At 52.0% G+C, this 27899-nt stretch overlaps 1 protein-coding gene across 1 annotated transcript in view; it reads left to right on the top strand.

The window, feature by feature from the left end:
- The first annotated feature begins 1059 nt into the window (after positions 1–1059).
- The window catches only part of nubp1 (nucleotide binding protein 1 (MinD homolog, E. coli)), a 92611-nt gene continuing 65771 nt past the window's right edge, over positions 1060–27899 (top strand). The window contains exons 1-4 of the mRNA XM_071390987.1: positions 1060–1196; positions 2356–2460; positions 2786–2919; positions 4239–4307. Coding sequence (XP_071247088.1) covers positions 1166–1196; positions 2356–2460; positions 2786–2919; positions 4239–4307 — 339 coding nt within the window. The 5' untranslated portion in view covers positions 1060–1165. The remainder of the gene's footprint in view (positions 1197–2355; positions 2461–2785; positions 2920–4238; positions 4308–27899) is intronic.

Below are 27899 nucleotides of genomic sequence, written 5' to 3'. Positions count from 1 at the left end.
CCCCAACCCAAACTCAGTCCCCCTCAACCCAAACTCAGTCCCCCCCAACCCAAACTCAGTCCCCCCCAACCCAAACTCAGTCCCCCTCCCCCAACCCAAACTCGGTCCCCCCCAACCCAAACTCAGTCCCCTCAACCCAAACTCAGTTCCCTCCAACCCAAACTCAGTCTCCCCCAAACCAAACTTAGTCCCCCCCAACCCAAACTCAGTCCCCCTCAACCCAAACTCAGTCCCCCCCAACCCAAACTCAGTCCCCCCAACCCAAACTCAGTCCCCCCAACCCAAACTCAGTCCCCCCCAACCCAAACTCAGTCCCCCCTCAACCCAAACTCAGTCCCCCTCCCCCAACCCAAACTCAGTCCCCCTCCCCCAACCCAAACTCAGTCCCCCCCAACCCAAACTCAGTCCCCCCCAACCCAAACTCAGTCCCCCTCCCCCAACCCAAACTTTTTTATTTATTATTTGTATTATTATTATTATTTTTTTTTTTTTTTTAACGCAGGGAACCCCACGTTCTGGCTTTTTTGCGCAATGACGCACCTGGCCTCTCCGCTGCCTATCAGCTACTTCCTTACTTGTTCGTATTGAAAATGTACGCAGCTTTGAATGCTTTTATGAGTGGTATGATTTCTAGTTAACCTATTGCAGATCTGGACTAACGAATCCACCTACCACTATGAATGGTGGATAGAGGGCAGGATAGACAGACTGGTGGTCTGTATTGACCTGTTGGTATTGCGAAAGTCAGCGGGGGGAAAAGCGTAGTGGATAAGGGAAGAACCCAAAACACCTTGATATATTAGAGATGTAATGGAAGTAGATGAGGACATGTGGCAAGGATGGAAGAATATGTAGTAAAACCAGCAAAAAGAGTGAACGTAAACCAGGGGGGAAAAAACACACAACCCTCTCCAAAGAAAAAAATATATATTTAAAAATAAATTAGACGATCCTCCCCTATTTTATAGTAGCGCGGGCTACAATGCAATACCCCGTAGGCTAGCTAGCTGTTGTGCAATTATTATAGTGTGTCTATTTGTATAAGTTTAGTCTCTGGTTTAGTCAAAAGGTTCTGGTCAAAAACGGTCTACTTGTGCGTATGCGGAACCTTTTGAGATGAGACGTGATTTCAGTCCGGACGAATATCCACAGCGCCACTGTAAACATGGCAGACATTCCGAGTGATGCGCCACAGCGTGAGTTTGTTTTAAGTTTATTATGAACAACACGCCAGACACCACGTTTATTGTATGTTTTTTTAGCCTCTTATAATGTTACTGTTAGATGTTCGTGAATGTCAAGTTTGTTTTCGTCGTTAACGAAGAATAGTTTGTCTGAAAGTTAGCTGTTAGCCGGTTAGCATAGCTGCCGGTCATAAGTCAAGGGACACACTTTTTCTCACCGCACTTCGATACAAAGTGATTTTCGCCGCTAACCTTTAATCTCGGTCTCATAACCTACGTTAATTATCCTAACCTGCTACGAAAAACTTAATTTCGGTGTCGGAAGTGCCGTGAAAATGGTTTCCCGTAAGACAACAGAGGGCGCAGTTAGCTAGCCAGCTGAGTTTACAAACCAGTTTGACAGATCAATTTAGCAGTCTTTTTATAATGGCAGTGTAAGCCAATCAGCTCATTTGTTGGTCAATGCTTATGTGCCATTTTCATAATGGCTGCTTGTAGCTAGCTAACATTCAGGACGAAAAACAGCAGTTTTGCTCATTTTTTAAGTAATCGTTCAAATCTTCTCAGTTTTAATAGTTGGGATAATGGGAACAAATCGGATTATTTACAACGCATTTCCCATCCCGGGATTGATACCTCGTACAGGCTACATGGGTGTCTTAAATCTACACCGGAAGCCTGTCTGACCATAGTGCAGGTGGTCGGGTTGGATCGGCTGGCTACTCTCTAGGATAAACTGTGTGGTCCCGTGTGGCTCAGTTGGTAGAGCATGGCACTTGCAACGCCAGGGTTGTGGGTTCAATTCCCACGGGGGGACCAGGGTTCAATTCCCACGGGGGGACCAGGATGAATATGTATGAACTTTCCAATTTGTAAGTCGCTCTGGATAAGAGCTTCTGCTAAATGACTTAAATGTAAATGTAAAAATAAACTGTATCACATGACCTGTCGAAAACATAGCAGGCCAATAAACTATAATATCTTTGTTTAGTGGATCTCTGTTTTAATTTATACAGTCACATGCAGATTAGTGGACAAAGAAGCAAGCATTTTTTACATATTCAATTTGGGCACTTAGTTTTTTAATTTCATTTTTTACATTTGGTGATATTATCTGATTGGCCATGTGGTTGTTTTGATGTATTGACTGATTGGTTGTATTGGTTGTCAGACTGCCCCGGTACGGCCAGTGAGCAGGCAGGGAAGACGTCAGCATGTCAGGGTTGTCCCAACCAGAACCTCTGTTCCTCTGGAGCCACTAAAGCACCAGACCCAGGTAAAGACTCAGTCAGTCTGTCTCTGTTCTGTAGACCCTGACCTTGATCTGGTGAATAACAGCACTACTGATTAGTCTGCTGCAACTCCTTGTTTTCAATGTGTGTTTAATGCCTTTATCTCTCTCTCTCTCTCCCTCTTTCACCCTCACTCACCCTGTCTCTCTCTCTCTCCCTCTCTCACCCTCTCACCCTCTCTCTCTCTCTCTCTCTCTCTCTCTCTCTCTCTCTCTCTCTCTCTCTCTCTCTCTCTCTCTCTCTCTCTCTCTCTCTCTCTCTCTCTCTCTCTCTCTCTCTCTCTCTCTCTCTCTCTCTCTCTCTCTGCAGCCATAGAGGAGATAGCAGAGAAGATGTTAACAGTGAAACATAAGATCTTGGTCCTGTCAGGGAAAGGAGGAGTAGGGAAGAGTACGTTCAGCGCACATCTGGCCCACGCACTGGCTAGTGACGCCACTAAAGAAGTAACACTTCAACATCTCTCTCCCTCTCTGTTCTCCACTCGTTCCTTTGGTCTCTCTCTCTACCTTCCCCCTCTCTCCCCCTCTTTCTGCCTTTTCTCTCTCTCGTCCTCTCTCTCGTCCTCCCTCTCTCTCTCTCGTCCTCCCCCTCTCTCTCTCTCGTCCTCCCTCTCTCTCTCTCTCGTCCTCCCTCTCTCTCTCTCGTCCTCCCTCTCTCTCTCTCGTCCTCCCTCTCTCTCTCTCTCGTCCTCCCTCTCTCTCTCTCTCTCGTCCTCCCTCTCTCTCTCTCTCTCTCTCTCGTCCTCCCTCTCTCTCTCTCTCGTCCTCCCTCTCTCTCTCTCTCGTCCTCCCTCTCTCTCTCTCTCTCCCGTCCCTCTCTCTCTCTCCCGTCCCTTTCTCTCTCTCGTCCCTCTGTCTCTCTCTCTCTCTCTTCCCCCTCTCTCTCTCTCTCTTCCCCCTCTCTTTGCCTTCCCACTCTCTCCCCCTCTCTCTGCCTTCCCCCTCTCTATTGCTGTTCTCTACTCGTTTGTTTGGTCTCTCTCTCTGCCTTCCCCCTCTCTATCTCTGTTCTCTCTCTCTTCTTGTGAGAAGGTCACGCAGATAGCTGACGACAGTTGGTGTGATCAGACAGACGCTATGCTTCTTCTTCCTCTGTGTGATCAGACCACGTCGTACCATTTAAAACACATCATATCACAGGTTTTCATTCAACCGTCAATGAAATACCAAGCTGAATGAAACACATTCACTGTCTCTACCTGGTGAAGGCTGAGGGTGTGTAGCAGGGGGACACTCTCACTGCCTCTACCTGGTGAAGGCTGAGGGGGGAGGAGGGGGAGGGGAGGAGGGCTGAGTGATGCCCCTTAGCTTCTATCTAGGTTTGTTACTTCAGAGGGAGAGCAACGTCAGAGGTCTGCACTTTTGGTATGAACCTGATCTCAGTGTTTTTGTCTCCCCCTGGTGGTCACAAATGGAACAGTGCCTCAGGCTGGAAGCTCACTTTTTTTTAAATGTAACTTTTATTTTACAGGACATGTAGGATAATGGATTTTTACCTTGTCAGCTCAGGGATTCGATCTCGCAACCTTTCAGTTACTAGTCCAACGCTCTAACCACTAGGCTACCTGTCACCCCACTGCTGTAGCTCGACTCAGTGCTGCCTCTCTGTGGCCAGATGAGGGTATGACGGCTGGATAACGTTTTAGCACACTGGCTAAGTGATACACACTAACTCTGCTGTGTGTTGACTAGAGAACACGTTCCTCACCCTAACTTCCGTGTGTGTGTGTGTGTGTGTGTGTGTGTGTGTGTGTGTTTTCCAGGTTGCTCTCCTAGATGTGGACATCTGTGGTCCGTCCATCCCGAGGATTATGGGTCTGGAGGGAGAACAGGTAGGTAGCAGGATAGTCTGTCTCCTAGATGTGTCCATCCAGGATCGTGGGTCTGGAGGGAGAACAGGTAGGTAGCATGATAGTCTGTCTCCTAGATGTGTCCATCCAGGATCATGGGTCTGGAAGGAGAACAGGTAGGTAGCAGGATAGTCTGTCTCCTAGATGTGTCCATCCCCAGGATTATGGGTCTGGAGGGAGAACAGGTAGGTAGCAGGATAGTCTGTCTCCTAGATGTGTCCATCCCCAGGATTATGGGTCTGGAGGGAGAACAGGTAGGTAGCAGGATAGTTTAGTTTGGTCAACCTGAGTGTTTGATACCTTTTTCAATATGATGCACACTACCGTTCAAAAGTCACTTAGAAATGTCCTTGTTTTTTTTAAAGAAACCCCTTTTTTTTGTCCATTAAAATAACATCAAATTGATCAGAAATACAGTGTCGACATTGTGTTCTCTGTTTAGTGAGTCCTCCAGATCAGAGGCAGTAGGGACGACCAGGGATGTTCTCTGTTTAGTGAGTCCGTCAGGTCAGAGGCAGTAGGGATGACCAGGGATGTTCTCTGTTTAGTGAGTCCGTCAGGTCAGAGGCAGTAGGGATGACCAGGGATGTTCTCTGTTTAGTGAGTCCGTCAGGTCAGAGGCAGTAGGGATGACCAGGGATGTTCTCTGTTTAGTGAGTCCTCCAGATCAGAGGCAGTAGGGATGACCAGGGATGTTCTCTGTTTAGTGAGTCCTCCAGATCAGAGGCAGTAGGGATGACCAGGGATGTTCTCTGTTTAGTGAGTCCTCCAGATCAGAGGCAGTAGGGATGACCAGGGATGTTCTCTGTTTAGTGAGTCCGTCAGGTCAGAGGCAGTAGGGATGACCAGGGATGTTCTCTGTTTAGTGAGTCCTCCAGATCAGAGGCAGTAGGGATGACCAGGGATGTTCTCTGTTTAGTGAGTCCGTCAGGTCAGAGGCAGTAGGGATGACCAGGGATGTTCTCTGTTTAGTGAGTCCGTCAGGTCAGAGGCAGTAGGGATGACCAGGGATGTTCTCTGTTTAGTGAGTCCTCCAGATCAGAGGCAGTAGGGATGACCAGGGATGTTCTCTGTTTAGTGAGTCCTCCAGATCAGAGGCAGTAGGGATGACCAGGGATGTTCTCTGTTTAGTGAGTCCTCCAGATCAGAGGCAGTAGGGATGACCAGGGATGTTCTCTGTTTAGTGAGTCCTCCAGATCAGAGGCAGTGGGGATGACCAGGGATGTTCTCTGTTTAGTGAGTCCTCCAGATCAGAGGCAGTAGGGATGACCAGGGATGTTCTCTGTTTAGTGAGTCCTCCAGATCAGAGGCAGTGGGGATGACCAGGGATGTTCTCTGTTTAGTGAGTCCTCCAGATCAGAGGCAGTAGGGATGACCAGGGATGTTCTCTGTTTAGTGAGTCCTCCAGATCAGAGGCAGTGGGGATGACCAGGGATGTTCTCTGTTTAGTGAGTCCTCCAGATCAGAGGCAGTAGGGATGACCAGGGATGTTCTCTGTTTAGTGAGTCCGTCAGGTCAGAGGCAGTAGGGATGACCAGGGATGTTCTCTGTTTAGTGAGTCCTCCAGATCAGATGCAGTAGGGATGACCAGGGATGTTCTCTGTTTAGTGAGTCCGTCAGGTCAGAGGCAGTAGGGAAGACCAGGGATGTTCTCTGTTTAGTGAGTCCGTCAGGTCAGAGGCAGTGGGGAAGACCAGGGATGTTCTCTGTTTAGTGAGTCCGTCAGGTCAGAGGCAGTGGGGACGACCAGGGATGTTCTCTGTTTAGTGAGTCCGTCAGATCAGAGGCAGTGGGGAAGACCAGGGATGTTCTCTGTTTAGTGAGTCCGTCAGATCAGAGGCAGTAGGGATGACCAGGGATGTTCTCTGTTTAGTGAGTCCGTCAGGTCAGAGGCAGTGGGGATGACCAGGGATGTTCTCTGTGTAGTGAGTCCACCAGATCAGAGGCAGTAGGGAAGACCAGGGATGTTCTCTGTTTAGTGAGTCCGTCAGGTCAGAGGCAGTAGGGATGACCAGGGATGTTCTCTGTGTAGTGAGTCCGTCAGGTCAGAGACAGTAGGGAAGACCAGGGATGTTCTCTGTTTAGTGAGTCCTCCAGATCAGAGGCAGTAGGGAAGACCAGGGATGTTCTCTGTTTAGTGAGTCCGTCAGGTCAGAGGCAGTAGGGACGACCAGGGATGTTCTCTGTTTAGTGAGTCCTCCAGATCAGAGGCAGTAGGGATGACCAGGGATGTTCTCTGTTTAGTGAGTCCTCCAGATCAGAGGCAGTGGGGAAGACCAGGGATGTTCTCTGTTTAGTGAGTCCTCCAGATCAGAGGCAGTAGGGATGACCAGGGATGTTCTCTGTTTAGTGAGTCCGCCAGATCAGAGGCAGTAGGGAAGACCAGGGATGTTCTCTGTGTAGTGAGTCCTCCAGATCAGAGGCAGTAGGGAAGACCAGGGATGTTCTCTGTTTAGTGAGTCCTCCAGATCAGAGGCAGTGGGGATGACCAGGGATGTTCTCTGTTTAGTGAGTCCTCCAGATCAGAGGCAGTAGGGATGACCAGGGATGTTCTCTGTTTAGTGAGTCCGTCAGGTCAGAGGCAGTAGGGATGACCAGGGATGTTCTCTGTTTAGTGAGTCCGTCAGGTCAGAGGCAGTGGGGATGACCAGGGATGTTCTCTGTTTAGTGAGTCCTCCAGATCAGAGGCAGTGGGGATGACCAGGGATGTTCTCTGTTTAGTGAGTCCTCCAGATCAGAGGCAGTAGGGATGACCAGGGATGTTCTCTGTTTAGTGAGTCCTCCAGATCAGAGGCAGTAGGGACGACCAGGGATGTTCTCTGTTTAGTGAGTCCGTCAGGTCAGAGGCAGTGGGGACGACCAGGGATGTTCTCTGTTTAGTGAGTCCGTCAGGTCAGAGGCAGTGGGGAAGACCAGGGATGTTCTCTGTTTAGTGAGTCCGTCAGGTCAGAGGCAGTGGGGAAGACCAGGGATGTTCTCTGTTTAGTGAGTCCGTCAGGTCAGAGGCAGTGGGGACGACCAGGGATGTTCTCTGTTTAGTGAGTCCGTCAGATCAGAGGCAGTGGGGAAGACCAGGGATGTTCTCTGTTTAGTGAGTCCGTCAGATCAGAGGCAGTAGGGAAGACCAGGGATGTTCTCTGTTTAGTGAGTCCGTCAGGTCAGAGGCAGTAGGGACGACCAGGGATGTTCTCTGTTTAGTGAGTCCGTCAGGTCAGAGGCAGTAGGGATGACCAGGGATGTTCTCTGTTTAGTGAGTCCGTCAGGTCAGAGGCAGTAGGGATGACCAGGGATGTTCTCTGTTTAGTGAGTCCTCCAGATCAGAGGCAGTGGGGAAGACCAGGGATGTTCTCTGTTTAGTGAGTCCGTCAGGTCAGAGGCAGTGGGGAAGACCAGGGATGTTCTCTGTTTAGTGAGTCCGTCAGGTCAGAGGCAGTAGGGATGACCAGGGATGTTCTCTGTTTAGTGAGTCCTCCAGATCAGAGGCAGTGGGGAAGACCAGGGATGTTCTCTGTTTAGTGAGTCCGTCAGGTCAGAGGCAGTGGGGAAGACCAGGGATGTTCTCTGTTTAGTGAGTCCGTCAGGTCAGAGGCAGTAGGGATGACCAGGGATGTTCTCTGTTTAGTGAGTCCTCCAGATCAGAGGCAGTGGGGAAGACCAGGGATGTTCTCTGTTTAGTGAGTCCGTCAGGTCAGAGGCAGTGGGGAAGACCAGGGATGTTCTCTGTTTAGTGAGTCCGTCAGGTCAGAGGCAGTAGGGATGACCAGGGATGTTCTCTGTTTAGTGAGTCCTCCAGATCAGAGGCAGTGGGGAAGACCAGGGATGTTCTCTGTTTAGTGAGTCCGTCAGGTCAGAGGCAGTAGGGAAGACCAGGGATGTTCTCTGTTTAGTGAGTCCTCCAGATCAGAGGCAGTGGGGAAGACCAGGGATGTTCTCTGTTTAGTGAGTCCTCCAGATCAGAGGCAGTGGGGAAGACCAGGGATGTTCTCTGTTTAGTGAGTCCGTCAGGTCAGAGGCAGTGGGGAAGACCAGGGATGTTCTCTGTTTAGTGAGTCCGTCAGGTCAGAGGCAGTGGGGAAGACCAGGGATGTTCTCTGTTTAGTGAGTCCGTCAGGTCAGAGGCAGTAGGGATGACCAGGGATGTTCTCTGTTTAGTGAGTCCGCCAGATCAGAGGCAGTGGGGAAGACCAGGGATGTTCTCTGTTTAGTGAGTCCGTCAGGTCAGAGGCAGTAGGGAAGACCAGGGATGTTCTCTGTTTAGTGAGTCCTCCAGATCAGAGGCAGTAGGGAAGACCAGGGATGTTCTCTGTTTAGTGAGTCCTCCAGATCAGAGGCAGTAGGGAAGACCAGGGATGTTCTCTGTTTAGTGAGTCCGTCAGGTCAGAGGCAGTGGGGAAGACCAGGGATGTTCTCTGTTTAGTGAGTCCGTCAGGTCAGAGGCAGTAGGGATGACCAGGGATGTTCTCTGTTTAGTGAGTCCTCCAGATCAGAGGCAGTGGGGAAGACCAGGGATGTTCTCTGTTTAGTGAGTCCGTCAGGTCAGAGGCAGTGGGGAAGACCAGGGATGTTCTCTGTTTAGTGAGTCCGTCAGGTCAGAGGCAGTAGGGATGACCAGGGATGTTCTCTGTTTAGTGAGTCCTCCAGATCAGAGGCAGTGGGGAAGACCAGGGATGTTCTCTGTTTAGTGAGTCCGTCAGGTCAGAGGCAGTAGGGAAGACCAGGGATGTTCTCTGTTTAGTGAGTCCTCCAGATCAGAGGCAGTGGGGAAGACCAGGGATGTTCTCTGTTTAGTGAGTCCTCCAGATCAGAGGCAGTGGGGAAGACCAGGGATGTTCTCTGTTTAGTGAGTCCGTCAGGTCAGAGGCAGTGGGGAAGACCAGGGATGTTCTCTGTTTAGTGAGTCCGTCAGGTCAGAGGCAGTAGGGATGACCAGGGATGTTCTCTGTTTAGTGAGTCCTCCAGATCAGAGGCAGTGGGGAAGACCAGGGATGTTCTCTGTTTAGTGAGTCCGTCAGGTCAGAGGCAGTGGGGAAGACCAGGGATGTTCTCTGTTTAGTGAGTCCGTCAGGTCAGAGGCAGTAGGGATGACCAGGGATGTTCTCTGTTTAGTGAGTCCGCCAGATCAGAGGCAGTGGGGAAGACCAGGGATGTTCTCTGTTTAGTGAGTCCGTCAGGTCAGAGGCAGTAGGGAAGACCAGGGATGTTCTCTGTTTAGTGAGTCCTCCAGATCAGAGGCAGTAGGGAAGACCAGGGATGTTCTCTGTTTAGTGAGTCCTCCAGATCAGAGGCAGTGGGGAAGACCAGGGATGTTCTCTGTTTAGTGAGTCCGTCAGGTCAGAGGCAGTAGGGATGACCAGGGATGTTCTCTGTTTAGTGAGTCCGTCAGGTCAGAGGCAGTAGGGATGACCAGGGATGTTCTCTGTTTAGTGAGTCCTCCAGATCAGAGGCAGTGGGGATGACCAGGGATGTTCTCTGTTTAGTGAGTCCTCCAGATCAGAGGCAGTAGGGATGACCAGGGATGTTCTCTGTTTAGTGAGTCCGTCAGGTCAGAGGCAGTGGGGATGACCAGGGATGTTCTCTGTTTAGTGAGTCCTCCAGATCAGAGGCAGTGGGGATGACCAGGGATGTTCTCTGTTTAGTGAGTCCTCCAGATCAGAGGCAGTAGGGATGACCAGGGATGTTCTCTGTTTAGTGAGTCCTCCAGATCAGAGGCAGTAGGGACGACCAGGGATGTTCTCTGTTTAGTGAGTCCGTCAGGTCAGAGGCAGTGGGGACGACCAGGGATGTTCTCTGTTTAGTGAGTCCGTCAGGTCAGAGGCAGTGGGGAAGACCAGGGATGTTCTCTGTTTAGTGAGTCCGTCAGGTCAGAGGCAGTGGGGACGACCAGGGATGTTCTCTGTTTAGTGAGTCCGTCAGATCAGAGGCAGTGGGGAAGACCAGGGATGTTCTCTGTTTAGTGAGTCCGTCAGATCAGAGGCAGTAGGGAAGACCAGGGATGTTCTCTGTTTAGTGAGTCCGTCAGGTCAGAGGCAGTAGGGACGACCAGGGATGTTCTCTGTTTAGTGAGTCCGTCAGGTCAGAGGCAGTAGGGATGACCAGGGATGTTCTCTGTTTAGTGAGTCCGTCAGGTCAGAGGCAGTAGGGATGACCAGGGATGTTCTCTGTTTAGTGAGTCCTCCAGATCAGAGGCAGTGGGGAAGACCAGGGATGTTCTCTGTTTAGTGAGTCCGTCAGGTCAGAGGCAGTGGGGAAGACCAGGGATGTTCTCTGTTTAGTGAGTCCGTCAGGTCAGAGGCAGTAGGGATGACCAGGGATGTTCTCAGTTTAGTGAGTCCTCCAGATCAGAGGCAGTGGGGAAGACCAGGGATGTTCTCTGTTTAGTGAGTCCGTCAGGTCAGAGGCAGTGGGGAAGACCAGGGATGTTCTCTGTTTAGTGAGTCCGTCAGGTCAGAGGCAGTAGGGAAGACCAGGGATGTTCTCTGTTTAGTGAGTCCTCCAGATCAGAGGCAGTGGGGAAGACCAGGGATGTTCTCTGTTTAGTGAGTCCGTCAGGTCAGAGGCAGTGGGGACGACCAGGGATGTTCTCTGTTTAGTGAGTCCGTCAGATCAGAGGCAGTAGGGAAGACCAGGGATGTTCTCTGTTTAGTGAGTCCGTCAGATCAGAGGCAGTAGGGATGACCAGGGATGTTCTCTGTTTAGTGAGTCCGTCAGGTCAGAGGCAGTGGGGATGACCAGGGATGTTCTCTGTGTAGTGAGTCCACCAGATCAGAGGCAGTAGGGAAGACCAGGGATGTTCTCTGTTTAGTGAGTCCGTCAGGTCAGAGGCAGTAGGGATGACCAGGGATGTTCTCTGTGTAGTGAGTCCGTCAGGTCAGAGGCAGTAGGGAAGACCAGGGATGTTCTCTGTTTAGTGAGTCCTCCAGATCAGAGGCAGTAGGGAAGACCAGGGATGTTCTCTGTTTAGTGAGTCCGTCAGGTCAGAGGCAGTAGGGACGACCAGGGATGTTCTCTGTTTAGTGAGTCCTCCAGATCAGAGGCAGTAGGGATGACCAGGGATGTTCTCTGTTTAGTGAGTCCTCCAGATCAGAGGCAGTGGGGAAGACCAGGGATGTTCTCTGTTTAGTGAGTCCTCCAGATCAGAGGCAGTAGGGATGACCAGGGATGTTCTCTGTTTAGTGAGTCCGCCAGATCAGAGGCAGTAGGGAAGACCAGGGATGTTCTCTGTGTAGTGAGTCCTCCAGATCAGAGGCAGTAGGGAAGACCAGGGATGTTCTCTGTTTAGTGAGTCCTCCAGATCAGAGGCAGTGGGGATGACCAGGGATGTTCTCTGTTTAGTGAGTCCTCCAGATCAGAGGCAGTAGGGATGACCAGGGATGTTCTCTGTTTAGTGAGTCCGTCAGGTCAGAGGCAGTAGGGATGACCAGGGATGTTCTCTGTTTAGTGAGTCCGTCAGGTCAGAGGCAGTGGGGATGACCAGGGATGTTCTCTGTTTAGTGAGTCCTCCAGATCAGAGGCAGTGGGGATGACCAGGGATGTTCTCTGTTTAGTGAGTCCTCCAGATCAGAGGCAGTAGGGATGACCAGGGATGTTCTCTGTTTAGTGAGTCCTCCAGATCAGAGGCAGTGGGGATGACCAGGGATGTTCTCTGTTTAGTGAGTCCTCCAGATCAGAGGCAGTAGGGACGACCAGGGATGTTCTCTGTTTAGTGAGTCCGTCAGGTCAGAGGCAGTGGGGACGACCAGGGATGTTCTCTGTTTAGTGAGTCCGTCAGGTCAGAGGCAGTGGGGAAGACCAGGGATGTTCTCTGTTTAGTGAGTCCGTCAGGTCAGAGGCAGTGGGGAAGACCAGGGATGTTCTCTGTTTAGTGAGTCCGTCAGGTCAGAGGCAGTGGGGACGACCAGGGATGTTCTCTGTTTAGTGAGTCCGTCAGATCAGAGGCAGTGGGGAAGACCAGGGATGTTCTCTGTTTAGTGAGTCCGTCAGATCAGAGGCAGTAGGGAAGACCAGGGATGTTCTCTGTTTAGTGAGTCCGTCAGGTCAGAGGCAGTAGGGACGACCAGGGATGTTCTCTGTTTAGTGAGTCCGTCAGGTCAGAGGCAGTAGGGATGACCAGGGATGTTCTCTGTTTAGTGAGTCCGTCAGGTCAGAGGCAGTAGGGATGACCAGGGATGTTCTCTGTTTAGTGAGTCCTCCAGATCAGAGGCAGTGGGGAAGACCAGGGATGTTCTCTGTTTAGTGAGTCCGTCAGGTCAGAGGCAGTGGGGAAGACCAGGGATGTTCTCTGTTTAGTGAGTCCGTCAGGTCAGAGGCAGTAGGGATGACCAGGGATGTTCTCTGTTTAGTGAGTCCTCCAGATCAGAGGCAGTGGGGAAGACCAGGGATGTTCTCTGTTTAGTGAGTCCGTCAGGTCAGAGGCAGTGGGGAAGACCAGGGATGTTCTCTGTTTAGTGAGTCCGTCAGGTCAGAGGCAGTAGGGATGACCAGGGATGTTCTCTGTTTAGTGAGTCCTCCAGATCAGAGGCAGTGGGGAAGACCAGGGATGTTCTCTGTTTAGTGAGTCCGTCAGGTCAGAGGCAGTAGGGAAGACCAGGGATGTTCTCTGTTTAGTGAGTCCTCCAGATCAGAGGCAGTGGGGAAGACCAGGGATGTTCTCTGTTTAGTGAGTCCTCCAGATCAGAGGCAGTGGGGAAGACCAGGGATGTTCTCTGTTTAGTGAGTCCGTCAGGTCAGAGGCAGTGGGGAAGACCAGGGATGTTCTCTGTTTAGTGAGTCCGTCAGGTCAGAGGCAGTAGGGATGACCAGGGATGTTCTCTGTTTAGTGAGTCCTCCAGATCAGAGGCAGTGGGGAAGACCAGGGATGTTCTCTGTTTAGTGAGTCCGTCAGGTCAGAGGCAGTGGGGAAGACCAGGGATGTTCTCTGTTTAGTGAGTCCGTCAGGTCAGAGGCAGTAGGGATGACCAGGGATGTTCTCTGTTTAGTGAGTCCGCCAGATCAGAGGCAGTGGGGAAGACCAGGGATGTTCTCTGTTTAGTGAGTCCGTCAGGTCAGAGGCAGTAGGGAAGACCAGGGATGTTCTCTGTTTAGTGAGTCCTCCAGATCAGAGGCAGTGGGGAAGACCAGGGATGTTCTCTGTTTAGTGAGTCCTCCAGATCAGAGGCAGTGGGGAAGACCAGGGATGTTCTCTGTTTAGTGAGTCCGTCAGGTCAGAGGCAGTAGGGATGACCAGGGATGTTCTCTGTTTAGTGAGTCCGTCAGGTCAGAGGCAGTAGGGATGACCAGGGATGTTCTCTGTTTAGTGAGTCCTCCAGATCAGAGGCAGTGGGGATGACCAGGGATGTTCTCTGTTTAGTGAGTCCTCCAGATCAGAGGCAGTAGGGATGACCAGGGATGTTCTCTGTTTAGTGAGTCCGTCAGGTCAGAGGCAGTGGGGATGACCAGGGATGTTCTCTGTTTAGTGAGTCCTCCAGATCAGAGGCAGTGGGGATGACCAGGGATGTTCTCTGTTTAGTGAGTCCTCCAGATCAGAGGCAGTAGGGATGACCAGGGATGTTCTCTGTTTAGTGAGTCCTCCAGATCAGAGGCAGTAGGGACGACCAGGGATGTTCTCTGTTTAGTGAGTCCGTCAGGTCAGAGGCAGTGGGGACGACCAGGGATGTTCTCTGTTTAGTGAGTCCGTCAGGTCAGAGGCAGTAGGGATGACCAGGGATGTTCTCTGTTTAGTGAGTCCGTCAGGTCAGAGGCAGTAGGGATGACCAGGGATGTTCTCTGTTTAGTGAGTCCTCCAGATCAGAGGCAGTGGGGAAGACCAGGGATGTTCTCTGTTTAGTGAGTCCGTCAGGTCAGAGGCAGTGGGGAAGACCAGGGATGTTCTCTGTTTAGTGAGTCCGTCAGGTCAGAGGCAGTAGGGATGACCAGGGATGTTCTCAGTTTAGTGAGTCCTCCAGATCAGAGGCAGTGGGGAAGACCAGGGATGTTCTCTGTTTAGTGAGTCCGTCAGGTCAGAGGCAGTAGGGATGACCAGGGATGTTCTCAGTTTAGTGAGTCCTCCAGATCAGAGGCAGTGGGGAAGACCAGGGATGTTCTCTGTTTAGTGAGTCCGTCAGGTCAGAGGCAGTGGGGAAGACCAGGGATGTTCTCTGTTTAGTGAGTCCGTCAGGTCAGAGGCAGTAGGGAAGACCAGGGATGTTCTCTGTTTAGTGAGTCCTCCAGATCAGAGGCAGTGGGGAAGACCAGGGATGTTCTCTGTTTAGTGAGTCCTCCAGATCAGAGGCAGTGGGGAAGACCAGGGACGTTCTCTGTTTAGTGAGTCCGTCAGGTCAGAGGCAGTAGGGATGACCAGGGATGTTCTCTGTTTAGTGAGTCCTCCAGATCAGAGGCAGTGGGGAAGACCAGGGATGTTCTCTGTTTAGTGAGTCCGTCAGGTCAGAGGCAGTGGGGAAGACCAGGGATGTTCTCTGTTTAGTGAGTCCGTCAGGTCAGAGGCAGTAGGGATGACCAGGGATGTTCTCTGTTTAGTGAGTCCTCCAGATCAGAGGCAGTGGGGAAGACCAGGGATGTTCTCTGTTTAGTGAGTCCGTCAGGTCAGAGGCAGTGGGGAAGACCAGGGATGTTCTCTGTTTAGTGAGTCCGTCAGGTCAGAGGCAGTAGGGAAGACCAGGGATGTTCTCTGTTTAGTGAGTCCTCCAGATCAGAGGCAGTAGGGATGACCAGGGATGTTCTCTGTTTAGTGAGTCCTCCAGATCAGAGGCAGTAGGGATGACCAGGGATGTTCTCTGTTTAGTGAGTCCTCCAGATCAGAGGCAGTGGGGAAGACCAGGGATGTTCTCTGTTTAGTGAGTCCTCCAGATCAGAGGCAGTGGGGATGACCAGGGATGTTCTCTGTTTAGTGAGTCCGCCAGATCAGAGGCAGTAGGGAAGACCAGGGATGTTCTCTGTGTAGTGAGTCCTCCAGATCAGAGGCAGTAGGGAAGACCAGGGATGTTCTCTGTTTAGTGAGTCCTCCAGATCAGAGGCAGTGGGGATGACCAGGGATGTTCTCTGTTTAGTGAGTCCTCCAGATCAGAGGCAGTAGGGATGACCAGGGATGTTCTCTGTTTAGTGAGTCCGTCAGGTCAGAGGCAGTGGGGATGACCAGGGATGTTCTCTGTTTAGTGAGTCCTCCAGATCAGAGGCAGTAGGGAAGACCAGGGATGTTCTCTGTTTAGTGAGTCCTCCAGATCAGAGGCAGTAGGGACGACCAGGGATGTTCTCTGTTTAGTGAGTCCTCCAGATCAGAGGCAGTAGGGACGACCAGGGATGTTCTCTGTTTAGTGAGTCCACCAGATCAGAGGCAGTAGGGACGACCAGGGATGTTCTCTGTTTAGTGAGTCCGTCAGGTCAGAGGCAGTAGGGATGACCAGGGATGTTCTCTGTTTAGTGAGTCCTCCAGATCAGAGGCAGTAGGGATGACCAGGGATGTTCTCTGTTTAGTGAGTCCTCCAGATCAGAGGCAGTAGGGATGACCAGGGATGTTCTCTGTTTAGTGAGTCCTCCAGATCAGAGGCAGTGGGGAAGACCAGGGATGTTCTCGGTTTAGTGAGTCCTCCAGATCAGAGGCAGTAGGGATGACCAGGGATGTTCTCTGTTTAGTGAGTCCGCCAGATCAGAGGCAGTAGGGAAGACCAGGGATGTTCTCTGTGTAGTGAGTCCTCCAGATCAGAGGCAGTAGGGAAGACCAGGGATGTTCTCTGTTTAGTGAGTCCTCCAGATCAGAGGCAGTGGGGATGACCAGGGATGTTCTCTGTTTAGTGAGTCCTCCAGATCAGAGGCAGTAGGGATGACCAGGGATGTTCTCTGTTTAGTGAGTCCGTCAGGTCAGAGGCAGTAGGGATGACCAGGGATGTTCTCTGTTTAGTGAGTCCGTCAGGTCAGAGGCAGTGGGGATGACCAGGGATGTTCTCTGTTTAGTGAGTCCTCCAGATCAGAGGCAGTGGGGATGACCAGGGATGTTCTCTGTTTAGTGAGTCCTCCAGATCAGAGGCAGTAGGGATGACCAGGGATGTTCTCTGTTTAGTGAGTCCTCCAGATCAGAGGCAGTAGGGACGACCAGGGATGTTCTCTGTTTAGTGAGTCCGTCAGGTCAGAGGCAGTGGGGAAGACCAGGGATGTTCTCTGTTTAGTGAGTCCGTCAGGTCAGAGGCAGTGGGGAAGACCAGGGATGTTCTCTGTTTAGTGAGTCCGTCAGGTCAGAGGCAGTGGGGACGACCAGGGATGTTCTCTGTTTAGTGAGTCCGTCAGATCAGAGGCAGTGGGGAAGACCAGGGATGTTCTCTGTTTAGTGAGTCCGTCAGATCAGAGGCAGTAGGGAAGACCAGGGATGTTCTCTGTTTAGTGAGTCCGTCAGGTCAGAGGCAGTAGGGACGACCAGGGATGTTCTCTGTTTAGTGAGTCCGTCAGGTCAGAGGCAGTAGGGATGACCAGGGATGTTCTCTGTTTAGTGAGTCCGTCAGGTCAGAGGCAGTAGGGATGACCAGGGATGTTCTCTGTTTAGTGAGTCCTCCAGATCAGAGGCAGTGGGGAAGACCAGGGATGTTCTCTGTTTAGTGAGTCCGTCAGGTCAGAGGCAGTGGGGAAGACCAGGGATGTTCTCTGTTTAGTGAGTCCGTCAGGTCAGAGGCAGTAGGGATGACCAGGGATGTTCTCTGTTTAGTGAGTCCTCCAGATCAGAGGCAGTGGGGAAGACCAGGGATGTTCTCTGTTTAGTGAGTCCGTCAGGTCAGAGGCAGTGGGGAAGACCAGGGATGTTCTCTGTTTAGTGAGTCCGTCAGGTCAGAGGCAGTAGGGAAGACCAGGGATGTTCTCTGTTTAGTGAGTCCTCCAGATCAGAGGCAGTGGGGAAGACCAGGGATGTTCTCTGTTTAGTGAGTCCTCCAGATCAGAGGCAGTGGGGAAGACCAGGGATGTTCTCTGTTTAGTGAGTCCGTCAGGTCAGAGGCAGTAGGGATGACCAGGGATGTTCTCTGTTTAGTGAGTCCGTCAGGTCAGAGGCAGTAGGGATGACCAGGGATGTTCTCTGTTTAGTGAGTCCTCCAGATCAGAGGCAGTGGGGATGACCAGGGATGTTCTCTGTTTAGTGAGTCCTCCAGATCAGAGGCAGTAGGGATGACCAGGGATGTTCTCTGTTTAGTGAGTCCGTCAGGTCAGAGGCAGTGGGGACGACCAGGGATGTTCTCTGTTTAGTGAGTCCTCCAGATCAGAGGCAGTGGGGATGACCAGGGATGTTCTCTGTTTAGTGAGTCCTCCAGATCAGAGGCAGTAGGGATGACCAGGGATGTTCTCTGTTTAGTGAGTCCTCCAGATCAGAGGCAGTAGGGACGACCAGGGATGTTCTCTGTTTAGTGAGTCCGTCAGGTCAGAGGCAGTGGGGACGACCAGGGATGTTCTCTGTTTAGTGAGTCCGTCAGGTCAGAGGCAGTGGGGAAGACCAGGGATGTTCTCTGTTTAGTGAGTCCGTCAGGTCAGAGGCAGTGGGGAAGACCAGGGATGTTCTCTGTTTAGTGAGTCCGTCAGGTCAGAGGCAGTGGGGACGACCAGGGATGTTCTCTGTTTAGTGAGTCCGTCAGATCAGAGGCAGTGGGGAAGACCAGGGATGTTCTCTGTTTAGTGAGTCCGTCAGATCAGAGGCAGTGGGGAAGACCAGGGATGTTCTCTGTTTAGTGAGTCCGTCAGGTCAGAGGCAGTAGGGACGACCAGGGATGTTCTCTGTTTAGTGAGTCCGTCAGGTCAGAGGCAGTAGGGATGACCAGGGATGTTCTCTGTTTAGTGAGTCCGTCAGGTCAGAGGCAGTAGGGATGACCAGGGATGTTCTCTGTTTAGTGAGTCCTCCAGATCAGAGGCAGTGGGGAAGACCAGGGATGTTCTCTGTTTAGTGAGTCCGTCAGGTCAGAGGCAGTGGGGAAGACCAGGGATGTTCTCTGTTTAGTGAGTCCGTCAGGTCAGAGGCAGTAGGGATGACCAGGGATGTTCTCTGTTTAGTGAGTCCTCCAGATCAGAGGCAGTGGGGAAGACCAGGGATGTTCTCTGTTTAGTGAGTCCGTCAGGTCAGAGGCAGTGGGGAAGACCAGGGATGTTCTCTGTTTAGTGAGTCTGTCAGGTCAGAGGCAGTAGGGAAGACCAGGGATGTTCTCTGTTTAGTGAGTCCTCCAGATCAGAGGCAGTGGGGAAGACCAGGGATGTTCTCTGTTTAGTGAGTCCTCCAGATCAGAGGCAGTGGGGAAGACCAGGGATGTTCTCTGTTTAGTGAGTCCGTCAGGTCAGAGGCAGTAGGGATGACCAGGGATGTTCTCTGTTTAGTGAGTCCTCCAGATCAGAGGCAGTGGGGAAGACCAGGGATGTTCTCTGTTTAGTGAGTCCGTCAGGTCAGAGGCAGTGGGGAAGACCAGGGATGTTCTCTGTTTAGTGAGTCCGTCAGGTCAGAGGCAGTAGGGATGACCAGGGATGTTCTCTGTTTAGTGAGTCCTCCAGATCAGAGGCAGTGGGGAAGACCAGGGATGTTCTCTGTTTAGTGAGTCCGTCAGGTCAGAGGCAGTGGGGAAGACCAGGGATGTTCTCTGTTTAGTGAGTCCGTCAGGTCAGAGGCAGTAGGGAAGACCAGGGATGTTCTCTGTTTAGTGAGTCCTCCAGATCAGAGGCAGTAGGGATGACCAGGGATGTTCTCTGTTTAGTGAGTCCTCCAGATCAGAGGCAGTAGGGATGACCAGGGATGTTCTCTGTTTAGTGAGTCCTCCAGATCAGAGGCAGTGGGGAAGACCAGGGATGTTCTCTGTTTAGTGAGTCCTCCAGATCAGAGGCAGTAGGGATGACCAGGGATGTTCTCTGTTTAGTGAGTCCGCCAGATCAGAGGCAGTAGGGAAGACCAGGGATGTTCTCTGTGTAGTGAGTCCTCCAGATCAGAGGCAGTAGGGAAGACCAGGGATGTTCTCTGTTTAGTGAGTCCTCCAGATCAGAGGCAGTAGGGATGACCAGGGATGTTCTCTGTTTAGTGAGTCCGTCAGGTCAGAGGCAGTGGGGATGACCAGGGATGTTCTCTGTGTAGTGAGTCCGTCAGGTCAGAGGCAGTAGGGATGACCAGGGATGTTCTCTGTTTAGTGAGTCCGTCAGGTCAGAGGCAGTGGGGATGACCAGGGATGTTCTCTGTGTAGTGAGTCCACCAGATCAGAGGCAGTAGGGAAGACCAGGGATGTTCTCTGTTTAGTGAGTCCGTCAGGTCAGAGGCAGTAGGGATGACCAGGGATGTTCTCTGTGTAGTGAGTCCGTCAGGTCAGAGGCAGTAGGGAAGACCAGGGATGTTCTCTGTGTAGTGAGTCCGTCAGGTCAGAGGCAGTAGGGACGACCAGGGATGTTCTCTGTTTAGTGAGTCCGTCAGGTCAGAGGCAGTAGGGATGACCAGGGATGTTCTCTGTTTAGTGAGTCCTCCAGATCAGAGGCAGTAGGGAAGACCAGGGATGTTCTCTGTTTAGTGAGTCCGTCAGGTCAGAGGCAGTAGGGACGACCAGGGATGTTCTCTGTTTAGTGAGTCCTCCAGATCAGAGGCAGTAGGGATGACCAGGGATGTTCTCTGTTTAGTGAGTCCTCCAGATCAGAGGCAGTGGGGAAGACCAGGGATGTTCTCTGTTTAGTGAGTCCGTCAGGTCAGAGGCAGTAGGGAAGACCAGGGATGTTCTCTGTTTAGTGAGTCCTCCAGATCAGAGGCAGTGGGGAAGACCAGGGATGTTCTCTGTTTAGTGAGTCCTCCAGATCAGAGGCAGTGGGGAAGACCAGGGATGTTCTCTGTTTAGTGAGTCCGTCAGGTCAGAGGCAGTAGGGATGACCAGGGATGTTCTCTGTTTAGTGAGTCCGTCAGGTCAGAGGCAGTAGGGATGACCAGGGATGTTCTCTGTTTAGTGAGTCCTCCAGATCAGAGGCAGTGGGGATGACCAGGGATGTTCTCTGTTTAGTGAGTCCTCCAGATCAGAGGCAGTAGGGATGACCAGGGATGTTCTCTGTTTAGTGAGTCCGTCAGGTCAGAGGCAGTGGGGACGACCAGGGATGTTCTCTGTTTAGTGAGTCCTCCAGATCAGAGGCAGTGGGGATGACCAGGGATGTTCTCTGTTTAGTGAGTCCTCCAGATCAGAGGCAGTAGGGATGACCAGGGATGTTCTCTGTTTAGTGAGTCCTCCAGATCAGAGGCAGTAGGGACGACCAGGGATGTTCTCTGTTTAGTGAGTCTGTCAGGTCAGAGGCAGTGGGGACGACCAGGGATGTTCTCTGTTTAGTGAGTCCGTCAGGTCAGAGGCAGTGGGGAAGACCAGGGATGTTCTCTGTTTAGTGAGTCCGTCAGGTCAGAGGCAGTGGGGAAGACCAGGGATGTTCTCTGTTTAGTGAGTCCGTCAGGTCAGAGGCAGTGGGGACGACCAGGGATGTTCTCTGTTTAGTGAGTCCGTCAGATCAGAGGCAGTGGGGAAGACCAGGGATGTTCTCTGTTTAGTGAGTCCGTCAGATCAGAGGCAGTGGGGAAGACCAGGGATGTTCTCTGTTTAGTGAGTCCGTCAGGTCAGAGGCAGTAGGGACGACCAGGGATGTTCTCTGTTTAGTGAGTCCGTCAGGTCAGAGGCAGTAGGGATGACCAGGGATGTTCTCTGTTTAGTGAGTCCGTCAGGTCAGAGGCAGTAGGGATGACCAGGGATGTTCTCTGTTTAGTGAGTCCTCCAGATCAGAGGCAGTGGGGAAGACCAGGGATGTTCTCTGTTTAGTGAGTCCGTCAGGTCAGAGGCAGTGGGGAAGACCAGGGATGTTCTCTGTTTAGTGAGTCCGTCAGGTCAGAGGCAGTAGGGATGACCAGGGATGTTCTCTGTTTAGTGAGTCCTCCAGATCAGAGGCAGTGGGGAAGACCAGGGATGTTCTCTGTTTAGTGAGTCCGTCAGGTCAGAGGCAGTGGGGAAGACCAGGGATGTTCTCTGTTTAGTGAGTCTGTCAGGTCAGAGGCAGTAGGGAAGACCAGGGATGTTCTCTGTTTAGTGAGTCCTCCAGATCAGAGGCAGTGGGGAAGACCAGGGATGTTCTCTGTTTAGTGAGTCCTCCAGATCAGAGGCAGTGGGGAAGACCAGGGATGTTCTCTGTTTAGTGAGTCCGTCAGGTCAGAGGCAGTAGGGATGACCAGGGATGTTCTCTGTTTAGTGAGTCCTCCAGATCAGAGGCAGTGGGGAAGACCAGGGATGTTCTCTGTTTAGTGAGTCCGTCAGGTCAGAGGCAGTGGGGAAGACCAGGGATGTTCTCTGTTTAGTGAGTCCGTCAGGTCAGAGGCAGTAGGGATGACCAGGGATGTTCTCTGTTTAGTGAGTCCTCCAGATCAGAGGCAGTGGGGAAGACCAGGGATGTTCTCTGTTTAGTGAGTCCGTCAGGTCAGAGGCAGTGGGGAAGACCAGGGATGTTCTCTGTTTAGTGAGTCCGTCAGGTCAGAGGCAGTAGGGAAGACCAGGGATGTTCTCTGTTTAGTGAGTCCTCCAGATCAGAGGCAGTAGGGATGACCAGGGATGTTCTCTGTTTAGTGAGTCCTCCAGATCAGAGGCAGTAGGGATGACCAGGGATGTTCTCTGTTTAGTGAGTCCTCCAGATCAGAGGCAGTGGGGAAGACCAGGGATGTTCTCTGTTTAGTGAGTCCTCCAGATCAGAGGCAGTAGGGATGACCAGGGATGTTCTCTGTTTAGTGAGTCCGCCAGATCAGAGGCAGTAGGGAAGACCAGGGATGTTCTCTGTGTAGTGAGTCCTCCAGATCAGAGGCAGTAGGGAAGACCAGGGATGTTCTCTGTTTAGTGAGTCCTCCAGATCAGAGGCAGTAGGGATGACCAGGGATGTTCTCTGTTTAGTGAGTCCGTCAGGTCAGAGGCAGTGGGGATGACCAGGGATGTTCTCTGTGTAGTGAGTCCGTCAGGTCAGAGGCAGTAGGGATGACCAGGGATGTTCTCTGTTTAGTGAGTCCGTCAGGTCAGAGGCAGTGGGGATGACCAGGGATGTTCTCTGTGTAGTGAGTCCACCAGATCAGAGGCAGTAGGGAAGACCAGGGATGTTCTCTGTTTAGTGAGTCCGTCAGGTCAGAGGCAGTAGGGATGACCAGGGATGTTCTCTGTGTAGTGAGTCCGTCAGGTCAGAGGCAGTAGGGAAGACCAGGGATGTTCTCTGTGTAGTGAGTCCGTCAGGTCAGAGGCAGTAGGGACGACCAGGGATGTTCTCTGTTTAGTGAGTCCGTCAGGTCAGAGGCAGTAGGGATGACCAGGGATGTTCTCTGTTTAGTGAGTCCTCCAGATCAGAGGCAGTAGGGAAGACCAGGGATGTTCTCTGTTTAGTGAGTCCGTCAGGTCAGAGGCAGTAGGGACGACCAGGGATGTTCTCTGTTTAGTGAGTCCTCCAGATCAGAGGCAGTAGGGATGACCAGGGATGTTCTCTGTTTAGTGAGTCCTCCAGATCAGAGGCAGTGGGGAAGACCAGGGATGTTCTCTGTTTAGTGAGTCCTCCAGATCAGAGGCAGTAGGGATGACCAGGGATGTTCTCTGTTTAGTGAGTCCGCCAGATCAGAGGCAGTAGGGAAGACCAGGGGTGTTCTCTGTGTAGTGAGTCCTCCAGATCAGAGGCAGTAGGGAAGACCAGGGATGTTCTCTGTTTAGTGAGTCCTCCAGATCAGAGGCAGTGGGGATGACCAGGGATGTTCTCTGTTTAGTGAGTCCTCCAGATCAGAGGCAGTAGGGATGACCAGGGATGTTCTCTGTTTAGTGAGTCCGCCAGATCAGAGGCAGTAGGGAAGACCAGGGATGTTCTCTGTGTAGTGAGTCCTCCAGATCAGAGGCAGTAGGGAAGACCAGGGATGTTCTCTGTTTAGTGAGTCCTCCAGATCAGAGGCAGTGGGGATGACCAGGGATGTTCTCTGTTTAGTGAGTCCTCCAGATCAGAGGCAGTAGGGATGACCAGGGATGTTCTCTGTTTAGTGAGTCCGTCAGGTCAGAGGCAGTAGGGATGACCAGGGATGTTCTCTGTTTAGTGAGTCCGTCAGGTCAGAGGCAGTGGGGATGACCAGGGATGTTCTCTGTTTAGTGAGTCCTCCAGATCAGAGGCAGTGGGGATGACCAGGGATGTTCTCTGTTTAGTGAGTCCTCCAGATCAGAGGCAGTAGGGATGACCAGGGATGTTCTCTGTTTAGTGAGTCCTCCAGATCAGAGGCAGTAGGGACGACCAGGGATGTTCTCTGTTTAGTGAGTCCGTCAGGTCAGAGGCAGTGGGGAAGACCAGGGATGTTCTCTGTTTAGTGAGTCCGTCAGGTCAGAGGCAGTGGGGACGACCAGGGATGTTCTCTGTTTAGTGAGTCCGTCAGATCAGAGGCAGTGGGGAAGACCAGGGATGTTCTCTGTTTAGTGAGTCCGTCAGATCAGAGGCAGTGGGGAAGACCAGGGATGTTCTCTGTTTAGTGAGTCCGTCAGATCAGAGGCAGTAGGGAAGACCAGGGATGTTCTCTGTTTAGTGAGTCCGTCAGGTCAGAGGCAGTAGGGACGACCAGGGATGTTCTCTGTTTAGTGAGTCCGTCAGGTCAGAGGCAGTAGGGATGACCAGGGATGTTCTCTGTTTAGTGAGTCCGTCAGGTCAGAGGCAGTAGGGATGACCAGGGATGTTCTCTGTTTAGTGAGTCCTCCAGATCAGAGGCAGTGGGGAAGACCAGGGATGTTCTCTGTTTAGTGAGTCCGTCAGAGGCAGTGGGGAAGACCAGGGATGTTCTCTGTTTAGTGAGTCCGTCAGGTCAGAGGCAGTAGGGATGACCAGGGATGTTCTCTGTTTAGTGAGTCCGTCAGGTCAGAGGCAGTGGGGATGACCAGGGATGTTCTCTGTGTAGTGAGTCCGTCAGGTCAGAGGCAGTGGGGATGACCAGGGATGTTCTCTGTGTAGTGAGTCCGTCAGGTCAGAGGCAGTGGGGATGACCAGGGATGTTCTCTGTGTAGTGAGTCCACCAGATCAGAGGCAGTAGGGAAGACCAGGGATGTTCTCTGTTTAGTGAGTCCGTCAGGTCAGAGGCAGTAGGGATGACCAGGGATGTTCTCTGTGTAGTGAGTCCGTCAGGTCAGAGGCAGTAGGGAAGACCAGGGATGTTCTCTGTGTAGTGAGTCCGTCAGGTCAGAGGCAGTAGGGACGACCAGGGATGTTCTCTGTTTAGTGAGTCCGTCAGGTCAGAGGCAGTAGGGACGACCAGGGATGTTCTCTGTTTAGTGAGTCCGTCAGGTCAGAGGCAGTAGGGATGACCAGGGATGTTCTCTGTTTAGTGAGTCCTCCAGGTCAGAGGCAGTAGGGAAGACCAGGGATGTTCTCTGTTTAGTGAGTCCGTCAGGTCAGAGGCAGTAGGGACGACCAGGGATGTTCTCTGTTTAGTGAGTCCTCCAGATCAGAGGCAGTAGGGACGACCAGGGATGTTCTCTGTTTAGTGAGTCCACCAGATCAGAGGCAGTAGGGACGACCAGGGATGTTCTCTGTTTAGTGAGTCCTCCAGATCAGAGGCAGTGGGGAAGACCAGGGATGTTCTCTGTTTAGTGAGTCCGTCAGGTCAGAGGCAGTAGGGATGACCAGGGATGTTCTCTGTTTAGTGAGTCCTCCAGATCAGAGGCAGTGGGGAAGACCAGGGATGTTCTCTGTTTAGTGAGTCCGTCAGGTCAGAGGCAGTGGGGAAGACCAGGGATGTTCTCTGTTTAGTGAGTCCGTCAGGTCAGAGGCAGTAGGGAAGACCAGGGATGTTCTCTGTTTAGTGAGTCCTCCAGATCAGAGGCAGTAGGGATGACCAGGGATGTTCTCTGTTTAGTGAGTCCTCCAGATCAGAGGCAGTAGGGATGACCAGGGATGTTCTCTGTTTAGTGAGTCCTCCAGATCAGAGGCAGTGGGGAAGACCAGGGATGTTCTCTGTTTAGTGAGTCCTCCAGATCAGAGGCAGTAGGGATGACCAGGGATGTTCTCTGTTTAGTGAGTCCGCCAGATCAGAGGCAGTAGGGAAGACCAGGGATGTTCTCTGTGTAGTGAGTCCTCCAGATCAGAGGCAGTAGGGAAGACCAGGGATGTTCTCTGTTTAGTGAGTCCTCCAGATCAGAGGCAGTAGGGATGACCAGGGATGTTCTCTGTTTAGTGAGTCCGTCAGGTCAGAGGCAGTGGGGATGACCAGGGATGTTCTCTGTGTAGTGAGTCCGTCAGGTCAGAGGCAGTAGGGAAGACCAGGGATGTTCTCTGTTTAGTGAGTCCTCCAGATCAGAGGCAGTAGGGACGACCAGGGATGTTCTCTGTTTAGTGAGTCCACCAGATCAGAGGCAGTAGGGACGACCAGGGATGTTCTCTGTTTAGTGAGTCCGTCAGGTCAGAGGCAGTAGGGACGACCAGGGATGTTCTCTGTTTAGTGAGTCCGTCAGGTCAGAGGCAGTAGGGATGACCAGGGATGTTCTCTGTTTAGTGAGTCCTCCAGATCAGAGGCAGTAGGGATGACCAGGGATGTTCTCTGTTTAGTGAGTCCTCCAGATCAGAGGCAGTAGGGATGACCAGGGATGTTCTCTGTTTAGTGAGTCCTCCAGATCAGAGGCAGTGGGGAAGACCAGGGATGTTCTCTGTTTAGTGAGTCCTCCAGATCAGAGGCAGTAGGGATGACCAGGGATGTTCTCTGTTTAGTGAGTCCGCCAGATCAGAGGCAGTAGGGAAGACCAGGGATGTTCTCTGTGTAGTGAGTCCTCCAGATCAGAGGCAGTAGGGAAGACCAGGGATGTTCTCTGTTTAGTGAGTCCTCCAGATCAGAGGCATGACCAGGGATGTTCTCTGTTTAGTGAGTCCGTCAGGTCAGAGGCAGTGGGGATGACCAGGGATGTTCTCTGTGTAGTGAGTCCGTCAGGTCAGAGGCAGTGGGGATGACCAGGGATGTTCTCTGTTTAGTGAGTATGTCAGGTCAGAGGCAGTGGGGATGACCAGGGATGTTCTCTGTGTAGTGAGTCCACCAGATCAGAGGCAGTAGGGAAGACCAGGGATGTTCTCTGTTTAGTGAGTCCGTCAGGTCAGAGGCAGTAGGGAAGACCAGGGATGTTCTCTGTGTAGTGAGTCCGTCAGGTCAGAGGCAGTAGGGATGACCAGGGATGTTCTCTGTTTAGTGAGTCCGTCAGGTCAGAGGCAGTAGGGATGACCAGGGATGTTCTCTGTTTAGTGAGTCCTCCAGATCAGAGGCAGTAGGGATGACCAGGGATGTTCTCTGTTTAGTGAGTCCTCCAGATCAGAGGCAGTAGGGAAGACCAGGGATGTTCTCTGTTTAGTGAGTCCTCCAGATCAGAGGCAGTAGGGATGACCAGGGATGTTCTCTGTTTAGTGAGTCCTCCAGATCAGAGGCAGTAGGGATGACCAGGGATGTTCTCTGTTTAGTGAGTCCTCCAGATCAGAGGCAGTAGGGAAGACCAGGGATGTTCTCTGTTTAGTGAGTCCTCCAGATCAGAGGCAGTAGGGAAGACCAGGGATGTTCTCTGTTTAGTGAGTCCTCCAGATCAGAGGCAGTGGGGATGACCAGGGATGTTCTCTGTTTAGTGAGTCCTCCAGATCAGAGGCAGTAGGGATGACCAGGGATGTTCTCTGTTTAGTGAGTCCTCCAGATCAGAGGCAGTAGGGATGACCAGGGATGTTCTCTGTTTAGTGAGTCCTCCAGATCAGAGGCAGTAGGGAAGACCAGGGATGTTCTCTGTGTAGTGAGTCCGTCAGGTCAGAGGCAGTAGGGAAGACCAGGGATGTTCTCTGTTTAGTGAGTCCTCCAGATCAGAGGCAGTAGGGATGACCAGGGATGTTCTCTGTTTAGTGAGTCCGTCAGGTCAGAGGCAGTAGGGAAGACCAGGGATGTTCTCTGTTTAGTGAGTCCGTCAGGTCAGAGGCAGTAGGGATGACCAGGGATGTTCTCTGTTTAGTGAGTCCTCCAGATCAGAGGCAGTAGGGATGACCAGGGATGTTCTCTGTTTAGTGAGTCCTCCAGATCAGAGGCAGTAGGGAAGACCAGGGATGTTCTCTGTTTAGTGAGTCCTCCAGATCAGAGGCAGTAGGGATGACCAGGGATGTTCTCTGTTTAGTGAGTCCTCCAGATCAGAGGCAGTAGGGATGACCAGGGATGTTCTCTGTTTAGTGAGTCCTCCAGATCAGAGGCAGTAGGGAAGACCAGGGATGTTCTCTGTTTAGTGAGTCCTCCAGATCAGAGGCAGTAGGGAAGACCAGGGATGTTCTCTGTTTAGTGAGTCCTCCAGATCAGAGGCAGTGGGGATGACCAGGGATGTTCTCTGTTTAGTGAGTCCTCCAGATCAGAGGCAGTAGGGATGACCAGGGATGTTCTCTGTTTAGTGAGTCCTCCAGATCAGAGGCAGTAGGGATGACCAGGGATGTTCTCTGTTTAGTGAGTCCTCCAGATCAGAGGCAGTAGGGAAGACCAGGGATGTTCTCTGTTTAGTGAGTCCTCCAGATCAGAGGCAGTAGGGATGACCAGGGATGTTCTCTGTTTAGTGAGTCCGTCAGGTCAGAGGCAGTAGGGATGACCAG

The sequence above is a fragment of the Salvelinus alpinus genome, chromosome 1 (genome assembly GCF_045679555.1).
Source record: "Salvelinus alpinus chromosome 1, SLU_Salpinus.1, whole genome shotgun sequence".
Classification (NCBI taxonomy): domain Eukaryota; kingdom Metazoa; phylum Chordata; class Actinopteri; order Salmoniformes; family Salmonidae; genus Salvelinus; species Salvelinus alpinus.
This window is presented reverse-complemented; position numbering and strand designations above follow the sequence as displayed.